At 45.3% G+C, this 18,745-nt stretch overlaps 2 protein-coding genes and 1 long non-coding RNA gene across 9 annotated transcripts; 1 reads left to right on the top strand and 2 right to left on the bottom strand.

Annotated features, from left to right (window-relative positions):
* Positions 1-773: 773 nt before the first annotated feature.
* NAT8 (N-acetyltransferase 8 (putative)) lies at positions 774-4,422 on the bottom strand. Of its 2 annotated transcripts, none has more exons than XM_032410674.1 (2): positions 3,686-4,422; positions 774-1,777 (listed from the first exon to the last, which is right to left on the bottom strand). In XM_032410674.1, exon 2 carries the CDS (start codon positions 1,700-1,702, stop codon positions 998-1,000), a length of 705 nt encoding a protein of 234 aa, XP_032266565.1. In that variant the 5' UTR covers positions 1,703-1,777; positions 3,686-4,422; the 3' UTR covers positions 774-997. The 2 variants fall into 2 exon arrangements, with proteins under 2 accessions (XP_032266565.1, XP_032266566.1); XM_032410675.1 differs by lacking the exon at positions 3,686-4,422 and adding an exon at positions 3,243-3,677.
* LOC116636176 lies at positions 4,349-12,240 on the top strand. Of its 2 annotated transcripts, XR_004300293.1 has the most exons (4): positions 4,349-4,413; positions 5,954-6,089; positions 7,625-7,693; positions 12,175-12,240. It is a non-coding gene; the product is annotated as an uncharacterized LOC116636176 (long non-coding RNA). The 2 variants fall into 2 exon arrangements; XR_004300292.1 differs by lacking the exon at positions 4,349-4,413 and having other exon boundaries at positions 4,541-6,089.
* TPRKB (TP53RK binding protein) lies at positions 9,885-16,087 on the bottom strand. 5 transcript variants are annotated; one of them, XM_032410680.1, is made up of 5 exons: positions 15,910-16,087; positions 13,839-13,938; positions 12,273-12,395; positions 10,756-10,932; positions 9,885-10,014 (listed from the first exon to the last, which is right to left on the bottom strand). In XM_032410680.1, exons 2-5 carry the CDS (start codon positions 13,878-13,880, stop codon positions 9,928-9,930), a joined length of 429 nt encoding a protein of 142 aa, XP_032266571.1. In that variant the 5' UTR covers positions 13,881-13,938; positions 15,910-16,087; the 3' UTR covers positions 9,885-9,927. The 5 variants fall into 5 exon arrangements, with proteins under 5 accessions (XP_032266571.1, XP_032266567.1, XP_032266568.1 ...); XM_032410676.1 differs by having other exon boundaries at positions 13,839-13,998; positions 15,910-16,086; XM_032410677.1 differs by lacking the exon at positions 15,910-16,087 and adding an exon at positions 15,482-15,872 and having other exon boundaries at positions 13,839-13,998.
* Between the last annotated feature and the right edge of the window lie 2,658 nt (positions 16,088-18,745).

The raw sequence follows: 18,745 nt of genomic DNA, 5'->3' as shown, positions 1-18,745 counted from the left end.
ACACATTCTCAGCCTCCCTTCGGGCATATTAGGGCGACGTGACTGGGGCCTGGCCAGTGGGGTGGGGGCTGCATCACTTCTCAGTCTAGCCCGTGTTAAAATCCCACTCCCTGTCCCGGGCTGCCTCCTTCCCTTTCAGTGGAGACGGTGGGTTGGGGGCCAAAGCAGGCTGATGGCATTGTGGGCCCCAGTCCTTCTCCATCTCCGTCTCAGCACCCCTGGCTGTGTGACTTCACTCCTCTCACTAAAGAGGCAGCGCCCATTTCTCTTCCCGAGTCCGGAATGTCAGCAGATGTGACACCTGAGAAGCTTGAAAAAGCATTTGCTTGTTTCTGCTTCACTTTTTGGTCCCCTGCAATTATCTTAAAGCCATCGCTGAGTTGCGTGCTGGAAAATGAGCTGGCCCAGTAGCCCTGTCACTCCAGCCAATCCCACAATGATATGTGAAGTGGGCTGTTTGAGACCAAAAGGGCTGCCAGCCAAGTCCAGGCTAAATTGTGGATGGTGGACACGTGAACTAAAGAAATGTTTATTTGGGGACGCCTGGGTGGCTCGGTCGTTAAGTGTCTGCCTTGGGCTCAGGTCATGATCCCGGGGTCCTGGGATCGAGTCCCGCATCGGGCTCCCTGCTCGGCGGGAAGCCTGCTTCTCCCTCTCCCACTCCCCCTGCTTGTATTCCTGCTCTCGACGCTCTCTCTCTCTGTCAAATAAATAAATAAAATCTTAAAAAAAATAAAAATAAAAAATAAAATAAAGAAATGTTTATTTGTGTGTGTTTATTAGTTTGTTTTAACTCAGCCTTCTCGTGGCACTGGATAAATGAAACAGTGGCCACCCCAAAAGACAGAAAGGAGCAGAAGCCTCCCCGCCCCCACCCCCCGGGGCTTCCCACAGAAGGAACAGTGAGCTCTCACTGTGCTGTCACACTGAGCCTTCGGGGTTTGCTTGCTACCTCAGCAGAGCCAGGCCTCTCCTGACTAAGCCACCAGGAACTGGATCACTGGCCCCCCTTCTTCTCCAGTGCCTGAGAGGCCTGAGCAGAGGGCAGGTGGTAGACAAACATAACCGAAGGAAGAGCAATTAGCCTCCAGCTCAGGGAGAAGAAGAACTGGTGCATCTTCTGGAAGCCCATGCGCTGGTAGAGGGCCAAGGCCGAATGCTGCAGCACGTTGGTGCTGAGGACGACTTGGCGGTAGCCCTGGTCGCGCGCGAACTGCAGGACGGTCCTGACCAGGGCTTTCGCTATCCCCTGACGCCGGCACTCCGAGGCCATGCACAGGTGGAACAGCTGCAGCTGCTCCTTGGGCAGGGGGCGCTCCTGGACGGGCAGCACGCCCACGATGCCCACCACCTGCCCCTCAGCCTCGGCCACCCAGAAGCAGGAGCCAGGCTCACTCAAGTAGGACTTGCTGATGTCGGACATGTCTGTGCGCAAGCACGTGACTTTAAACTTGCTCCAGGGGTATTTGGAGAGGAATCTCAGAGCAGTGAGGAGGGTGAAGCTGGCTAGGAGGGCCAGGAGCCAGGAGCCAGAGACCAGGAAGAGGGCGAGGGACACCCCAAGCAAGAGCACCAGGGTTCGGGGCAGCTTCAGGACGTGGCGGAAGGTGGTGGGGACGTACTCATCCATTGCCCGGGAGAACAAGTCCAGGACCTGTGTGCGGTGGCTGTCCCGGTATTTGTGGATGTGGTAAGGAGCCATGGAGGTCTGCTGTGCCTGAACCTCAAAGGCCGCGAGGGAGTGAGCTAGGTGTCCCTGCACACCTTCCTGGCAGCCCTGGGGAAGACAAAGGAAGCCAGGTAAGTGCCCCATCTCTGCCACCTCCCAGGAGTGGGGGAGACCCTGCTCAAGGGCATTTCTGCTTTTGCCCTAGAGGATGTAGGCAACAGCCACTGGGAGGTGTAGGGTCAGAATGATTTGCGTATGATCTTGGCTCCATCCCTTTCTAGTTGTGTAACCTTGGTATGTCACCTAACTTCTCTGAACCTGTTTCTTCATCTGTAGAACAGAGTAAAATAAAAACCTGCCTTCTGAGATTGTTTTGAGGATTTAATAAAATAACACATACAGGAGCACCTGGGTGGCTCAGTTGGTTAAGCGTCTGCCTTCGGCCCCAGTCATGATCTCAGGGTCCTGGGATGGAGCCCTGAGTCAGTCTCCCTGCTCAGCGGGGAGTCTGCTTCTCTCTCTCTCTCTGCCCCTCCCCCTGCTCATGTTCATGTTCTCAAATAAATAAATAAATAAATAATCTTTTAAAAAATAAAATAAAGGGGCGCCTGGGTGGCTCAGTCAGTTAAGGGTCTGCCTTTGGCTCAGGTCATGATCCCAGGGTCCTGGGATCGAGCCCCAAATCAGGCTCCCTGCTCAGCGGGAAGCCTGCTTCTCCCACTGCCGCTCCCCCTGTTCGTGCTCTCTCTCTCTCAAATAAATAAATATCTTTAAAAAAATAAAAACACATACAAAGCTCTGGTATATAAAATACCCTCTTCTCCACCCTCTTTCCCCTTTTACTGGCTCACTTATCTTCTTGGTATGTTGGAGCAGCACCACACAACAGCCAGACCATGTGTCCCCCTGCCTTTTGGTCCCTAGAGAGGGACCATACATGGCAGGAATCCTGTGTTCCCAAGTTCTTTTTTGTTTTTTAATATATTTTTTAAAGATTTTTTTTTTTTTTTGACAGAGAGCACAAGCAGAGGGAGCGGCAGGCAGAGGGAGAGGGAGAAGCAGGCTCTCCACTGAACAGAGAGCCTGATGCGAGGCTCGATCCCAGGACCCAAGATCATGACCTGACTTGAAGGCAGACGCTCAACCAACTGAGCCACCAAGGCGCCCCCAAGTAAAAGTTTCAACAAACGCTCCTTCCCCCTTGATTGCAAATTTTTCGGCTGCTGAGGTGGCATAAGAGTCAAACATCAGGGCGCCTGGGTGGCTCAGTCGTTAAGTGTCTGCCTTCGGCTCAGGTCATGATCCCAGGGTCCTGGGATCAAGTGTCATGTCAGGCTCCCCACTCAGCGGGGAGTCTGCTTCTCCCTCTCCCTCTGCCTCTCCCCTGCTTGTGCTGTCAAATAAATAAGTAAGTAAGTAAGTAAATAAATAAATAAATAAATAAATAAATAAATAAATAAATCTTAAAAAAAAAGAGTCAAACATCAAAAAAGTCCCAGACTTGATACCCAGAGGAGTGTCCGAGGCTCCAGGCCTCTCTCAAGACCCTGTCCTTCAACCTGAGTCCTCTCACCTGCTATCACAACAGACTTGAATGTCCAGGGCAGTGACAGGATGGCCTCTGCTCTCAGCCTCTGACTGACATCCAGGAGAGACTGCCCAGGGCTCAGTCTACCAACAGGAAGCAGGCCCTCCCTGGATGGCCACCTCATTGGCTGGCTTCTGCACACTGGATAATCATAAACCCCAGGATCAAAAGGCTGGTCTATAACGGAGCAGGAAGCCCATTCTCCACTGAGCTCTGTGATCGCCAGGGCATTGCCTGGGGGTGGGGGTGGGGCGGTTAGCAGGGTCTGGAACATCTCAGGGGATCCTTGCCCTCGCAGATGGCCTACACTCTTCCTCCCACGGTGGTTCGGGCCTGGAGCATCTCCCAGCTGGCACCTTGATGTGCTCTGGTGTCCACCCTCGGCCCCTTCACACAGCTTCTAGGAGCCCGGGGAGTGCACGCCTCACCTTGCGCTGCCATCGCAGGCTAGAGTCCAGACCGCCGCTCAGCACGCAAGGGGCTCTCTCCCCGCCTAGGCTCTACCCGGTCTGAGGCACACTGATCGTCTGCACTTCGCCGCCCTCATCTCACTAGGCTCCATCTTCATTCGTTCGTTGGTTCGTTCGTTCCAGGCTCTGTCGTGTATGTCGTGTCGCAGCGACTGCGCGCCCGGCGGCCTTTCCGCTAGGAGCAGCAGCGACCTGCGGCGCACGGGCACCAGCGCGGCGCGCAGCTGGTGCGTGTTCTGGTCGTTCGTCAGGGCCTGTGCCACAGCAGCTGTTAAACACTTGGCGCTGAGATCCACTACAGCAGGGAGAAGCGAAACCGGAAATCCCCCGTCCGTGGCCCGGGGATGCCGTCGAGGGGGCTGCTTCCGTCCCAGGACGTCGCGCGCGCCTCTCCCCTCGCGGCGCAGTCAAGGCCCGGCTCGCCGCTCTCACGGCTCCTGAAGCCAGGCTCTCCTCGTCCGCGAGATGCGTGTCAGGTGTCCTCAAACGCGGTCTGGCCGAGGCGCCGTGTGGGAGGTGGGCCGGAGCCGAGGGCCTGGCCGCCCAGGTTTTCCGCGCCAGGAGCTCGTCGGGAGGTGCGGCCCCGGCGCAGACCCGCGAGGCGCGCGGCGCGGAGAGGGGCCGGCTGCCCCAGAGGGTGACAGGGCCTTCCGGAGGGGACCCTCGCGGAGAGAGCCGGAGGAGAGGTGGGTGTGCGCGAGGCTGAGGGAAGGAGAGCGTCTGGGGCTGAGGGAACAGAGGCGTGAAGACCCTGAGGCAGGACAAAGGCAAGGTTTTCCGGGAAAGGGGGCCGCCAGGGAGGGAGGGAGGGAGGGAGAGACGGAGGGAGTGGTGAGGGCGGCTGGGGCCTGGGCTTGTAGGGCCTGTCGTCCCAGTGGTGGAGTTTGGAGTGACGGGAGGCCATCCATAGGCTCTCACGTGGGCAGTAACACCGGCAGGGGTGCGTGCACGTGTGTGCGTGCCTGCGTGCATGTGCGTCGCTCTGGCTCCATCTGGAGAGTGAATGGCAGGAGACAGTAGTGGAAGCACGTATTTCCCACCCCACAGGCTAGTGTAGCAGTCCAGGTGAAAAAAGAGCCCCCAGGGACCGATATGCAGGTTGCTCACTGTTCAAGAGCATCTGGCCGAGGAGGGCTAGTCGGAACAAAAATAGAGCCCTACTCCACTCACCAAGCCAAGAGCCCTGGCACAGAGCTGAGTCTGGCCGAAGGAAAAGGTCACCTTTTTCTTATTTGCTCAAAGGCATCACTGCCCACTGGGCTGTGCATCCAATGGGCTGCATCTGTGTGAAAGAGGTACCTTGTTCTGTGTTCACTAAGGAGCCACGTGGGCTAGCAGAGGCCCTACAAGAGTAAGTGGTGGCTTGGACCAGAGTGAGGCGATCCAGATGGTGAGAACCAGCCCACCTGTAGGTGCATTTTGGGGGCAGAAATGGCAAGAGTTTGTAATGACCCAAATGGGAATGAAGACAAGGAAGGGGTCAGAGAAGAAAGCCACATTTCTGGCAAGAACCTCTAGAGGATGCAGGAGAGACGGACTTGGAGAGAAAGATCATGACTGCCCCTAGTGGTACCATCTTGTGGCCTTCTGGTTAGAAACCATAGGCTGGCAGCTAGGGCCCAGGCCCAGTGGATGGAGACTGATGACATTCCAGGTCTTTGGCACCCAACAAGGCCACAAGGGGAGAGTTTAACATGAAATCTGAGGGGTGAGCCATGGGTATTTGCTCCATTGGTTTCATACATTTTAATATTTAAACATTTCAGTGTTAACCAAAAAAAATGAACTAAGAATCAAAAGGGGCTCCAAAGTACAACTGAGTTTTCCTAGCGAGTATATTATTAACCAGTCAAAAACCTAATAGTCAAGCTGAAGGGCCAGAGGTCTGTGATCTGTCCCCATGCTGTCCTTCCCTGTATTCTCACTGGCTTCTGTGGTCTCCTCAAAACTCAGTGGTCTTGGTTTCCATTCAGGCTTTTCATCCTTCCCCACAGCCATAAACAATGATAATGAGAATTTATTGACATGAAAAAAAAAAGTCAAAATACAGCTCCAAGAAATAAAAAACTATAGAACAGTAGGTTTTAACTCATTTTTGGAAAAATATAACTTGAAATTAATGTACAGACACAAGCATGCAGAGAGAAAAGTCTGAGCAATCATATCAAATGCTGGCAGCAGCTGTCTCTGGATGGAGGACTTAATGGGTCATTCTCTGTGCAAAAGATGGAGCTTGGAGTGTGCTGAGGCTTCAGGCTCTTACCTTCAGATGGTGAAAAAGAGGCTTGGGAATCTACCTGGCTCTGCCTCAGCCGGATCTAAGAGTCTAAAGGTACCTAGCTAAGATCACGAACTCCTAAAGGTAAGGCAGATGTGTTTATTCTGTTATTTCATGTTTTAATTGGCAATTATAGTGTGTACAGTTCACTGGCATTCAGCACACTCACTATGTTGTGCAACCACCACCTCTGCCTGGTTCCAAAGCATGTTCACACTCCAAAAGGAACTCCCTGGCCCCTACGCAGTCACTCTCTCTTCCTCCTCTCACCAGACCCTGGCAACAACTAACCTGCTTTCTGGATGTTTCATTTAAATGGAATCATGTGATAGGTGAACTTCTATGTTTAGCTTCTTTCACTTTATTTTTAAGGCTCACCCATGTTGTAGCATGTATCAGTAGGTCGTGGCTTTTTATGGCTGCATAATATTCCATGGTAGGGATATCCCACTTTTGTTTATCCATTCATCCATTGAGGGACACTTGGGTTGTTTCCACATTTTGGCTGTTGTGAATTGTGCTGTTATGAACATTGGTGTACACGTTTTGGGTTGAGCACCTGTTTTCAGTTCTATTGGGTATATACCTAGGAGTAGAATTTCTGGGTCGTATGGTGATTTTAACATTTTGAGGAACTGCCATACTGTTGTCCAAAGTGGCTGAGCTGTTCTACTTTCCCACCAGCAACGAGTCGTATTTTATTTTCCTATCTGCCTCAGCACTACTGCCTGGTACATAAAGAGAAATCGGATGCCTGGCACTGTGAGGAATCTCTTTTCCTAGGCTCTGTTTGATATTCATGCCAACCTAAGTACTAAGGTTGATATTAATGTTCCCACTTTACAAAAGAGAAACCAAGGCCAGAAAAGCTGAGATCTCCTACCCAAGGCCTCATAGAATCACCATTATTCCAAAGGTTGTGGATTTGAGAGGAACATGTCACTAAAACCCCACACTTACATTTATGAAAAATATTCCCTACTACACCAGCGCAGCCCAGAAATGGGCCAACGAGATGGACAGTTCATAAATGGCATTACATTTGGGAAGTCTCAGGGAGAAGAGAACATCAATTCGGCTTCATTTAACTTAAGTTCCCAGAAAAAATCTCCCCTAACCTCTCCTCAGGGCTCCCGGTAACCCAATGTCAGGCCAATGCCCTGAATTTCTACTGAGAACTCATCATTTAAAGGAAATGAGTGGACGAAAATCATGGCAAATCCTTTCAAGGGGAAAGAAGTAGGTGGATGGGTCACCCTTAGTAAGGTGTTCAGGAATCCTAGGACAATGATTCCAGCTCTGCAGAAATGTTCGGTAACCTTACAACTAATTGTCTGAGAAAGTGAGCCAGGATCAGGCCTTGACACTCAGATGAGGGTAACTCCCGCAGATTTTATGCAGATGATCCAAGGGGCTAATTCTGAAGGTGTGGGTGGGTAGAGGGGGACCAAGAACCGGGTGTGTTATTGCCCGGAGGCCTGAAGCAAGGTGGGAGGGAGAGGTGACAGGAACCTGACCCAGGAGTTGAAAGGTTCAGGGACAAAGCCAGCCCACATGACCTTGCAGGGAGGGGTCAGGAGAATAAATATGCTGGCCTCACACTCTTTTCCCCTCTCCAGTCTACTGTGGGCCTCCCACTGGCCAAACCCAAGCAGAAGCCAAGGAGGAGTCCTCTTGCTGCCATACAGGTCAGTCTCCCAGAACAGGATGGGGGGGAGGGTGTGGGGATGGGGAGGTGGTAAAGAGTGATCTGGAGGTGAACACGGGAGGTCAGTGGCACAAAGGACTATGAAAACATCAATAACAGGCAAATTTGATGAATACAGACTGCTCATTCTGAGACCAAGCAAACTAGGTTATGCTTTCCTCGATATTGTGATGTGAGCGCAGGGTGGCTGCCGTCAGCAAACCAGGAGCAGGGAAGCGGCTGCGGTGGGGAGAGCAGAATGGCACCTTTCTGCTCTGAAAAGGTTCTAATGAGTTCAACTTCTCATCCCCAAGAATTGTACTTCAGAGAATCTATCGCAAAGAAGGAGAAACATGTACAAAGATTTATTTGCAGAAGTGAAACACTGAAAGCAGTATAAGTGTGTAAAAATAGGAGACTAAGTAGGTATGTGACATGTCAGCGTCCATACAAAGAATGTGAGTGACGGCACGGGAGGGGCAGCACAACGGAGGTGTTCAGAGCACGGAGCCTGGGGTTATTCGGCTCAGACTGTTAGTCCCGGGCAGCTGAAACACTCTGTCAGGGGAAGAGATGCCTTTGTAATGGAGACGTCTGGGGGAGGCACCACCTTAACCAAGGGATCAAACTTTGTATCACCAATGATGGGGTCAACGGACACATGCCTCCCGATGACACGCAATGGCAAGGACACAACATTTACCTACTGTTACTCCCAAAAATATTTAAGCTGACTTAAATCATGAACAAATCCAGACAGTGTGGAATTCTGAAAGATACCTAGGGTGCTCTTCAAAAAATGTTAACATCATTCTTAAGAGGCTTGCTTTAGATGAAAGGAGATGAGATATGACAACTAAACACTGTAGGCTGAAGTGCCAGGTCTACAACTTACTTTTGAATCATTCAGCAAGTGTATGTTTGCATGTGTGTATGTACACACCTGAGCGCAGATAGGAGAGCAAGAGGCAAGAGCAAACAAATGTAGCAAAATGTTAAGAATAGTGAATTCACATGAAAGGTACATGGACTTTTATTGTATTATTGTTAATTGTTCTGTAGGTTTGAAACTTTCTGATATAGACTTCAGAGACTAGATCTGTTTCCTTGCTGGTAAAAATCTCTTGGGATTGTAGTAAGCACTAAATGAGGTAGTGCATATAAAATGCTAAGCACACTGCACACAAGAAACGTTAGCGATGTCTGTATGTGCTTTGTTATTTATGATCATGATAGAAATCACTAAGTAAGTATTTCCACCTCCCTGCTTTCCACCATGTGGCAGGATCACATTTCTCTGTCCCTTGTGAGGTTGGCAAGGCCACGTGACTGGCTTTGGACAGTGAAACATGAGATAAGTAGACCAGGTTTGAGTCACTGCCTCGTGTGTTTACTGCTTCACACCAGCTGTGCAGACCAGCACGACACAGACTTTTGTCGTGTGAAGCCAGTGAGCTTTAGGGACTGTAATTGAAGCCTAACCTAAACCAGAAGTCCACAAAGAATGGACCTCAGGTCAAATCCTGCCCACCATTTTTGTCAATTGAGTTTCACTGAAACACAGCCATACTCATCATGGCCTGTGGATACTATGACAGCAAGAGTTGAGTAGGTGCAACAGAGACCTTATGGCCTGCAAAGCTGAAAATATTTACTATCTGGCCCTTCACAGAAGTTTGCAACCCTTGACCAAGGCTGTCTTAACTACTACAATCAAAACAGAAGATAAAGTGAAAAAGAAAACCCAAACCATTTATAAAACATGACTTTATACTAGCTGTATGACCTTGAGCAAGTTACTTATTATTTGTATAATCTTTTAGTTGCCTTGTGTGTAAAATGGTGGTTATACTAGTATTTACCTCCTCATGAATGAATTCTTGTATGTAAAACCCTTGGAACCAGGAGGCTTGGAAGGGAAATGCCAGAGTAGCCAGAAGTAAGGGCAGGGATATGAGCTGATGAATATAAAATCACTAAGGCAAGAACCTAGTAAACACCCAATTATTCCAATTACATAAAGATGAAATATATTTGAAGAGAAACAGAAGACTAGAAGACAAGAACACATAATAGCAACAGTGGCTATCTTTTAAAATATTAAGAGAGACTAGTAGTGGCTTTTTTTTCTTTGTTGTACCATTCTGTGTTTTCTACGATTGAACATATTATAATCAAGAAAGAAAAATCCATGTTTTTTTATAAATGCTGAAAATTTTTAATACTTCTGTCATTTCACAAAACATCTTTTGTTGACATTCTACAAATGATACCATCCAATAATGTTCCAATACTTTCTTCTTGTGAAGATAGTTTATATATCTGTAAAAATAGAAGACAAATTATGGCATGCTAATATATTCATGCACCACTCATTTTAATCATACAAACATGTATAAGTGAAATTATCATTCAACTACTGGGATAATGGTATGAAATTACAAATATGATTAAAATATGCAAAGTAGATGGCAACTCATCACTTATGTAAAAAAAAAAAGTTCCCTTTAAATTGCAGTTATGGTGATAACCCTCTAAACACAGAAACCAAATTTGTACCAATTTTAAAAGCATACATCTAGACATTAAAGATCAAGCTTACACAGGGGCACCTGTGTGGCTCAGTCAGTTAAGCATCTGCCTTCAGCTCAGGTCATGATCCCAGGCTCCTGGCATCAGGCTCCCTGCTCAGCGGGGAGTCTGCTTCTCCCTCTGCGCACCCCCCTGCCCCGCCATGCTCTCTCTCTTGCTCTGCGCACTCTCTCAAATAAGTAAAATCTTCAAAAAAAAAAAAAAAAAATCAAGCTTACACAGTGCATTTGAAATGTAAAATATAGAATGTATTTAGAGAATGCATTTACCACCAAATTTCTAACTATTTTATATAAACCTGCACCTTCTAATTCTTAGCTTCTATAATTATTTTCAAGTAATTTTAATTACATTAAACGTTCTTAAAAGTTCAAAAAAAAAAAAAAAACCCAGAAGCATTGGTGATCAATAAGCAAACAGCATCAGTATTATTCTTCATCACACTCTTTATAAAAATACAGACTTACAAACCTTTTTGACTTCTGTAATATTTGTTATGTCAGGAAGGTTTTTTAGAGATATTTGCTGACCTTCAACCTGAGATATTAGGTCTTCTTTATTTATTTGTTTTTCTCCCTCTTCAATGTAAACAATAAGAACTGAAGTGTCATTTGCTGAGGTACCAAATTTTTTCAAAGTTTCTGAAATCTAAGAAAAAAAAAAGTAAAGACAATAACCCAGTAGTTTCTATGTCTATCCCCATCAGCCTCCTTCTCTGGCTGGGTTATTTTACATTTCCTAATGGTTCTCTCCACCTAGTGTTTCTCTTCAACAGCCCTTCCTAACACCCTCCAGCTCTGCCTCTGGAGCACTCTGCTCACAGCTGCACCTCCTTACTGCACAGTCAAGCCCATTCTTGGCGTGGCACACAAACACCCCCTCCTTCTGATCCCCACTGACCCTCCAGCCATGCACGCCTACCTTCTAGCCAGCCTGGACTGTGTGGGGGTCCCATCATTTCACAATTTGTCCCCTCATCCTCTGCCTGGAGTGCCCTCATCTTTCACTGCCCTACACATGGCATTCCCCGCTGCACCCTCCTCCTTACAGGAGTTGCTTCCTTGCTGTTCCCGTAGGTTTGAATTATTATTCCCACTATATCATTTATCTTAGAGCAGTTGGATTTCTGTCATTTCCCTGCCTTCCTCAGGAGTGTATTTGTTTCTCCTGCCCTGGAACTGTAGCCAAAAGAGGAACCAGCCCAACAGATGCTTACCTAGTTGAATAGTTTCTCAAGTTATTTCAAATGATCTCAAAGAAATAATTATCTGGTAACTTTTTCTCTAGGTACCAAGGAATTCTATTATCCTGCATTTTATAAACTTCATAAAATTTCAAACGTTATTTTAAATCATGCTACAGTTTCCCAATTATCCTCTGGATGATACTAGTACCTGGTTGTGTTATTAACAGTAGTGGTGATACTCAAACTTCATCAGCAAAATTTCAGTTGTTTTTTTTTTTTATGTGCCACAGATGGAATGTCTTTAGCTCAGTAACTTTGATTACTACCAGTATCTCAAACCCAAACTTCCTCACACCGGGGGTGTGAGTGAGTCAGTGTTAAGGGCTGTTCCAGGTAACCGGCAGGCTTCTAGATATGGAAAAGACATGGATTCTATCCTCAAGTTTATCGGGAGAGTAGATATGCATGGTAACACACAAATATCCATGCTTAGTGTTTTACCATTTAAACGTATATATCATGTAGAGGGATCTTCCTGCTATTATATGGTAAGGACAGATAAAACTATCCTCATTTCATGTAGCTAAACTTTTGTTTACTCATATGTGAAATGACTGCTAAGCTCATTTGTCTAGTAAGAGGCAGTGCTAAACCTCAACTCTGTCCACAGCTCTCTTATTATTTTGCTTTGTTAAATACAACAGGCATACAGGAATTTAGCCTCCAACCCAACACTAGGGAACACAAGGTGTATCATGACAAGGTCAACAGAAATAAAGTAAGTGAAATCCCTATTAATTACACTGTTATTTGGGGAAAGGTTGAAAATAATTTCAGTTGATAGAGTTCTTGTCTTCATTTTTCCCAGTTTGTAGAGATGAACTGCTTTGTTTGCTGCCACAAGTATCTGAAATGGATCGACAATCTACCAAAAAGAACAGAAAGAATTAACATGTGGAGCATCTAGAGATGCATGCCTTTTCTCTTGGTAACTCCAATGTCAGGCTGTTTTACTTCATCACAACTTCTATGGACTATGTTTTCAAAATTGCTGGGTGCTCAGAAAATCATAGAATTTTAAAGCTGCAAGAAACTTAAATAGTAAACATTTTTAAAGTAACATTTGAGAATATCACAGGAAAAGCTATATTCTAAACATTTTACATGTATTATTTTAATCCTTAAAACTACCCTATGAAATCAGTATTGTTCATAAGCAGTGGATGAGGAAACCAAAGCAAAGAATGTCTGGATTTGAATCCCAGCTCTGTCACTTACCACTGAGGGGACTTGGGCAAATTCCTTAGGTTTATCTGTTAGATGCAGATAATCATAGTAGTTACTTCATAGGGTTGTTGTGAAGATTGAGTTGGTATATGGAAAGGAACAGAGTAAGCACTCTCTAAAGGTTGTCCACCACTTGCTCGAAGTCCTAATGGCAGAGCTGGGATTAAATCCTACGGCCATGGTTCCATGGTGTGTGCTCTTAACCACTATGCACGCCTCCTGTGCAGGGATTATTTTTCCCCAACTAACAGGTTCTTAAAATTTTTTACTTATTTTTAAAATTCTTTCTTTAAATTCAGTTACATATAGTGTATTATTAGTTTCAGGGGTAGAATTTAGTGATTCATCACTTGCATATAACACCCAGTGCTCATTTCATCAAATGCCCTCAATGCCCATTACCCAGTTACCCCATTTCTCCCACCCACCTCCCCTCCTGCAACCCTCAGTTTGTTTCCTAGAGTTCAGCCTCTCTTATGGTTTGCCTCCCTATTTTCATATTTTTTTAATTTTTCCTTCCCTTCCCCTATGTTCATGTTTCGTTTCTTAAATTCTACATGAGTAAAATCATATGGTATGTCTTTCTCTGATAGAATTCTTTCGCTTAGCATAATACCCTCTGGTTCCACCCACGTCGCTGCAAATGGCAAGATTTCATTTTTTTTGATCGCTGAGTAGTATTCCATTGTGTATATATATACACATCTTCTTTATCTGTTGATGGACATATGGGCTCTTTCCATATTTGGGCTATTGTGGACATTGCTGCTATAAACATTGGGGTGCATGTGCCTCTTTGAATCCTGTGTGGAGATTTTTCTAGTTCAGATGAGAAGATGAAGATCCAGGCATTTGCCATTATGTCAGAACCAGACCACAACCTTTCTTATCTCCTGGGGAAGTTCCCAGCACTTCGGCTTCTATTCACTGTAAAATTCAAGGTTGGCCCAGTCTGACTCCACAGCTTGGACAAGAACTCTTTACCCAAAGATGACAATTTTAGGCTAACCTATAACATCATGAAAAATTAATATACTCTTCAATGTCCCGTTATAGCTTATCTGTTCTCACTTATACTTACCACCTTAGGGTTTATTAATGAACCCTCAATAGCACCTTCCATGGCCTTTTTTCTCAAGTCTCCAGCATTTTTTACATCTTTAAATAACAGAAGGGTCACCCTGCATTCGGGAAATAGGTCCAGCTGATGTGTTAACTGCATTTCATAGACAAGCAGGATTCTATTTGCATAAAACCAAAAAGACCAAAAGACTTCATTTATTTAAAAGTTAACATTATAATTCACTAAAAAATATCCTTAACAAATAAATTAAAATAATTTTAATAATAAGATGACAGAACTGTTAAACTAGAAGAATCCATCCCAAAAGCACATTTGGCATCCTCATGAGATGTCTTCCCACCCCCGCTGAGTTGTTTCTAGCTTCCTTTATCATTCCTCAGAAAGGATCAAGGTTGCTGCCTGGTTCCAGGATCTGATGCATGGCTGAGGGGAAGCTTCTCTAACCAACAAGTAGGAGTAGAATGTGAGGAATTTGTTAGACCAGAGGTTACTTATGGTATTAGTGAAACCTCACTCCAACTTAGCCTTCTTAGCATTCTGGGCTTACTATTTTATGTATATTTTAGCAGATCCTAGACACAAATATTAAGAAAATAATTTTATTGAAGAAAGTATGACACTTGACTCATAAAAGATACTCATTTCACACATGACATTTAAGCAGAAAGGGTTCAATTACTAAAAAATCAATACTGACCCTTTCTTAGACATAAGTTTAATAAGGAAAGCACAAAGACATAAAAGAAACATAAAAGACAAGAACTTGACTAACTAGAAAGACCATATCCTTAAATTCAAAAACAAAGTATTGCAAAAATTTGATATTTAAAACAATTTCAATCAAAGTCTTAGTGAGATATTTGGGTGCGGCAATTTGATAAATTCATTTTATCCTTTTACATGGTAGGTTCCATTTGTAGGACTCTTTATAAGGAATAAATTAAAAACCTATAAATTTATGTAAATTAGATGTCCTCATCATTCTAATAGCAAAAAGTTGAAAACAAATTATCTAGCTAATAACGGGATTTGTGACTAAACAACCATTAAAAACTGTAGTCTTGAAGAGCAGTTAAGGATGTGTGAAAACAGCAATAACAATGAGTAAAAACATCTGACTGAAAAAACATAAAACGTAGCATAAACAGTGGGCTTCTCAAAAAAAGTGCATAAAAAATACTGAAAGGAAAATACACCAAAAAGTTATCTCTGACTTGGTGGAATTACATCTGACTTTTTGTTAGGAAAAAACAGTATGTGTGAATAATGTCCTGGCACACCGCAGTTCAATCTTTATTGTCATGGTAATGTCCAATGGGGGGGAAAAAAGATACAGGAAAACCTAACGAATATATTCCCAATTACACAAAAAAGATACAGAAAACAAAAACATGAAACATACCAAAATACGGCCATCTCGGGTGGTAGGATTATTGGTAATTTTTATTGTCTTCTATTAAAAAAAATGTACGTTCTGAATTTTCTACAGTGAGCACACAAAATAGGAATACATGTAATCAGCAAGGAAAAAAACTTGGCTGTTTATGTTTTCACACTAGGGGAAAAAGGACCCCTGGCAAGAGTCAAAATATAATTCCCTCACTTAGGCCAGAAACTTAGAATCATCGCTGGATACCTACCTCTCGCTCAGCAGTCTTGACGATTTTACCTCTTAGGTATCACTCTGACCCTTCCACTTCTCGCCCATACCCACCGCCCCCAGCAACCTCGCTCGCTCAACTACAGCTGTGGCCTCCCAGGGACGGTCGCCTCGCAGTTCCTGCCCTCCCATCATCCAACCTCCACCCGGCAAGATGAGCGATCCTCTCCAAAGTAAGCCACAGCTGCTCCTTCCGCTGCTCGCGTGATAAAGCCCCCAGCCCCCCCAATCGGGGCCGTCTCTCCCTCCTCCGCTCGCAGGCGCGTCGGGCCCGCGCTCTTTCCGCCACCGCCGCAGCGGCCTCCCTGGTTTCTGGTCCCCGGGCTCTCGCCCCCGCTCTGCCCTCCGACAGGCAGAACCCCGACTCCTTCCTCCCTCCCTTCAACTCGCCGTTAAGAGTCCATTTACCAGGGCCGGTCCAGGTCGCTCTAAGACGCGCTCCTCCGCCCTCCCACGACGCCAGGGAGCCGGCGCCTGGCCCTGCCGTGCTGCGTGCCGGGGGCTGGCCCTCCGGGCCCCGCCCCCAGCCCTCTCCACCCGGCCCCGGGAGGACCCACACGCGCGCGCTCCCGGTCCGCCCGGAAGACCTTCCCCTCGGAAACAAAGCCCTTACTTTCCGGAAGCCGGGCCGTAGCCGCGTCCGCCCCTCCCCACACGCTTCTTCCCTAGCCTGAGCCGTCAGCGGACGCGAAGGAGAGCCGGTGCCCCGTCCGTCACTTCCGGCTACCGGGACGGTAAGGACATGGGGACTGGACGCCGAGTTCTCAGTGCCGGGTCTCAGCCTTGTCTCCGACGCGTGTTGGGCGAGACGTCGGTTTCCTCCAGTGCAAAGAACAGTGTTGGCCAGGATGAGCTCCACCTTCGTTTCCGCTACAGTTCTTTGCGGGCCAGGCGGGACTCGTTCCCTTGTTGCTCTCGGTGCGGTCGGTCATTTAGGGAGGATCTCCTGGAGTGGACCGCGACTTGTCTCCGGTACTTAAAGATAGGTGACAGGACACTGATGAAATCAACCTCTTCCTGCATCTAGCAGGCTCAGAAATTTCTCATCCCAAAGTGTATCAGCCTCCGAGAGAGGAGGTTGGAGCTCATCTTGGGCAGTACTTTTCCTTAAACAGGTAAATTTACACAGTTAAATAACAGATATAGCTGTCGGGTGGATATGTGCTATGGAGAAAAAAAGCAAGGAAAAGGGAGGAATGCCTGGCCGTGGGTATTACTATTTCAAATAGGATGGTTAAGATCTCACCAGAGAGGGCCCTTATAACAGTGACTGGAGGAGGTCTGAAAGCAAGCTGTGTGATCTGGGAGAACAGCATTCCAGGCAACAAAGAGTTCAAAGGCTCTGAGACACATAAGGCCTTTCCTAGGCCTTCCCCTATTTAAGGGATAGCAAAGAGTACCGTGGGTTTGAACACATTGGGAATATATATGTGGAAAAGATATTCTGACCAAAGATTGGTATCCAGACTATATAAAGAACGCCTATAACTCGATAAGAGAAAACAACCTAATTATGAATGGGTGACATATTTGAACACTTTACAAAAGATATATGAATCAGGCTAATAAACACATAAGATGCTCAACATCATAGCAGAGTAATGCAAATTTAAAACATAATGAGCTACTACTACACACCCACATAACTAAAATTTTAAAAACTGATAGTATAAGTGTTGTCAAACAATTGGTATTGCTGGTTTGAGTTTTACTAAACTGAGTTTTACTAAACTGGTTTGAGTTATACTAAAATAGTATAACCACTTTAGAAAAGAGTGGCAGTTTCTTAATAAATCAAATGTGTATTTACTCAGCAATTTCATTCCTTGGCATTTACCAGGAGAAATGAAAACATGTACATACAAAGGCCTGTACATGAATGTTCACAGCAACTTTACTCTTACTACAAAAGACTGGAAACAACCCAATGCCCAACAACATGTCAATGGATAAACAAATTGTGGTAAATTCATACAACGAAATACTACTCAGAAACAAAAAGGAATGAATTACTGGTACTTGACAATACTTGCAACATGGATGAATCTAAAAAACATGCTCAGCAAAAAAAAAGTAAACTAGAATTTAATATACTACCATATGATCCCTTTTCTACAAAACTCTAGAAATTACAAATTTATTTTAGAGTGACTGGAAAGCAAAAGAGTGATTGCTGGGAATGGAGGAGTGGGAGACAAGGACTGGAAAGGACCCCAAGGGAATCTTTGCTGTGAAGCCAATGTTCTAGATCTTGATGTGGTGTTAGTTACATAGAGAGTAGGACTTTGTCAAAATTCATCATACTATGCACTATAAAAGTATATCTTATAGACTATAAATTATGCCTCAAAGTTGATTAAAAAGAGACATTAATAAAAAGCAGCTCAGTTTTTAGCAGCTTATTTGTAACCACCCAAAGCTGGAAACAACCATAATGTTCAAGTGAATGGATAAGCAAATCATATATCCATACAATGGACAACTTGGCAATAAAAAGGAACCCACTATTGTGACATAGAGTAATAACATGGATGAATCTCAAAATAATTACACTGAATAAAAAAAGCCAGACGTAAAAATAGTACATACTGTATGATTCCACTAACATTAAGACTGCAGTCACACAGAGCAGATCAGTGGTTGCTTAGGTAAGGGGCCTTGGGTGGAAAAAGGGAATTACAAAACAACACAAGGAAACCTTGGGGGTAATAGATACGTTCTGTCTTCATTGTGGCAATGGTTTCATGATTGTATACATGTCAAAAGTATCAAATTGTACATTTAAAAACATACAGTATATCATGTCAATTATATCTCAAACTTTTATTTATTTATTTTTTGGAGAGGAAGGTGGGGAGGGGCAGGAGAAGGAGAGAGGATCTTAAGCAGGCTGCACACCCAGCATGGAGCCTGACACAGGGCTTGATTTCACGACCCTGAGACCATGACCTGAGCCAAAATCAAGAGTCAGATGCTTAACTGACTGAGCTATGAGGGCGCCCCCTCAAACTTTTAAAAATCACAATGAGACAATACATCTGTATTAGAATAGGTACAATAAAAAAAATTGACAATACTAAGTGCTAGTAAGGATGTGAGCGATTGGAACTCCTATACCCTGTTGATGGGGATGTAAACTAGTACAGCCATTTTGGAAACATTTGGCAGTTTCTTATAAAATTATCTAACAATTACCTCATAGCAGCAATCTCAGTCCAAGGGAAATGAACACATATATTCACAC

Source organism: Phoca vitulina, unplaced genomic scaffold (genome assembly GCF_004348235.1).
Source record: "Phoca vitulina isolate PV1807 unplaced genomic scaffold, GSC_HSeal_1.0 scaffold12, whole genome shotgun sequence".
Classification (NCBI taxonomy): domain Eukaryota; kingdom Metazoa; phylum Chordata; class Mammalia; order Carnivora; family Phocidae; genus Phoca; species Phoca vitulina.
This window is presented reverse-complemented; position numbering and strand designations above follow the sequence as displayed.

Excerpts from the sequence above, each read along its gene's own strand:
- NAT8 (XM_032410674.1), bottom strand. The coding sequence starts at position 1,702 with ATGGCTCCTTACCACATCCACAAATACCGGGACAGCCACCGCACACAG.
- TPRKB (XM_032410676.1), bottom strand. The coding sequence starts at position 13,979 with ATGCAGTTAACACATCAGCTGGACCTATTTCCCGAATGCAGGGTGACC. Across the intron at positions 10,933-12,272 it reads ACCTTTCCCCAAATAACAGT|ATTTCAGAAACTTTGAAAAA; the intron begins GTAATTAATAGG and ends TTTTTTTCTTAG. Across the intron at positions 10,015-10,755 it reads ATATTACAGAAGTCAAAAAG|ATATATAAACTATCTTCACA; the intron begins GTTTGTAAGTCT and ends CTATTTTTACAG.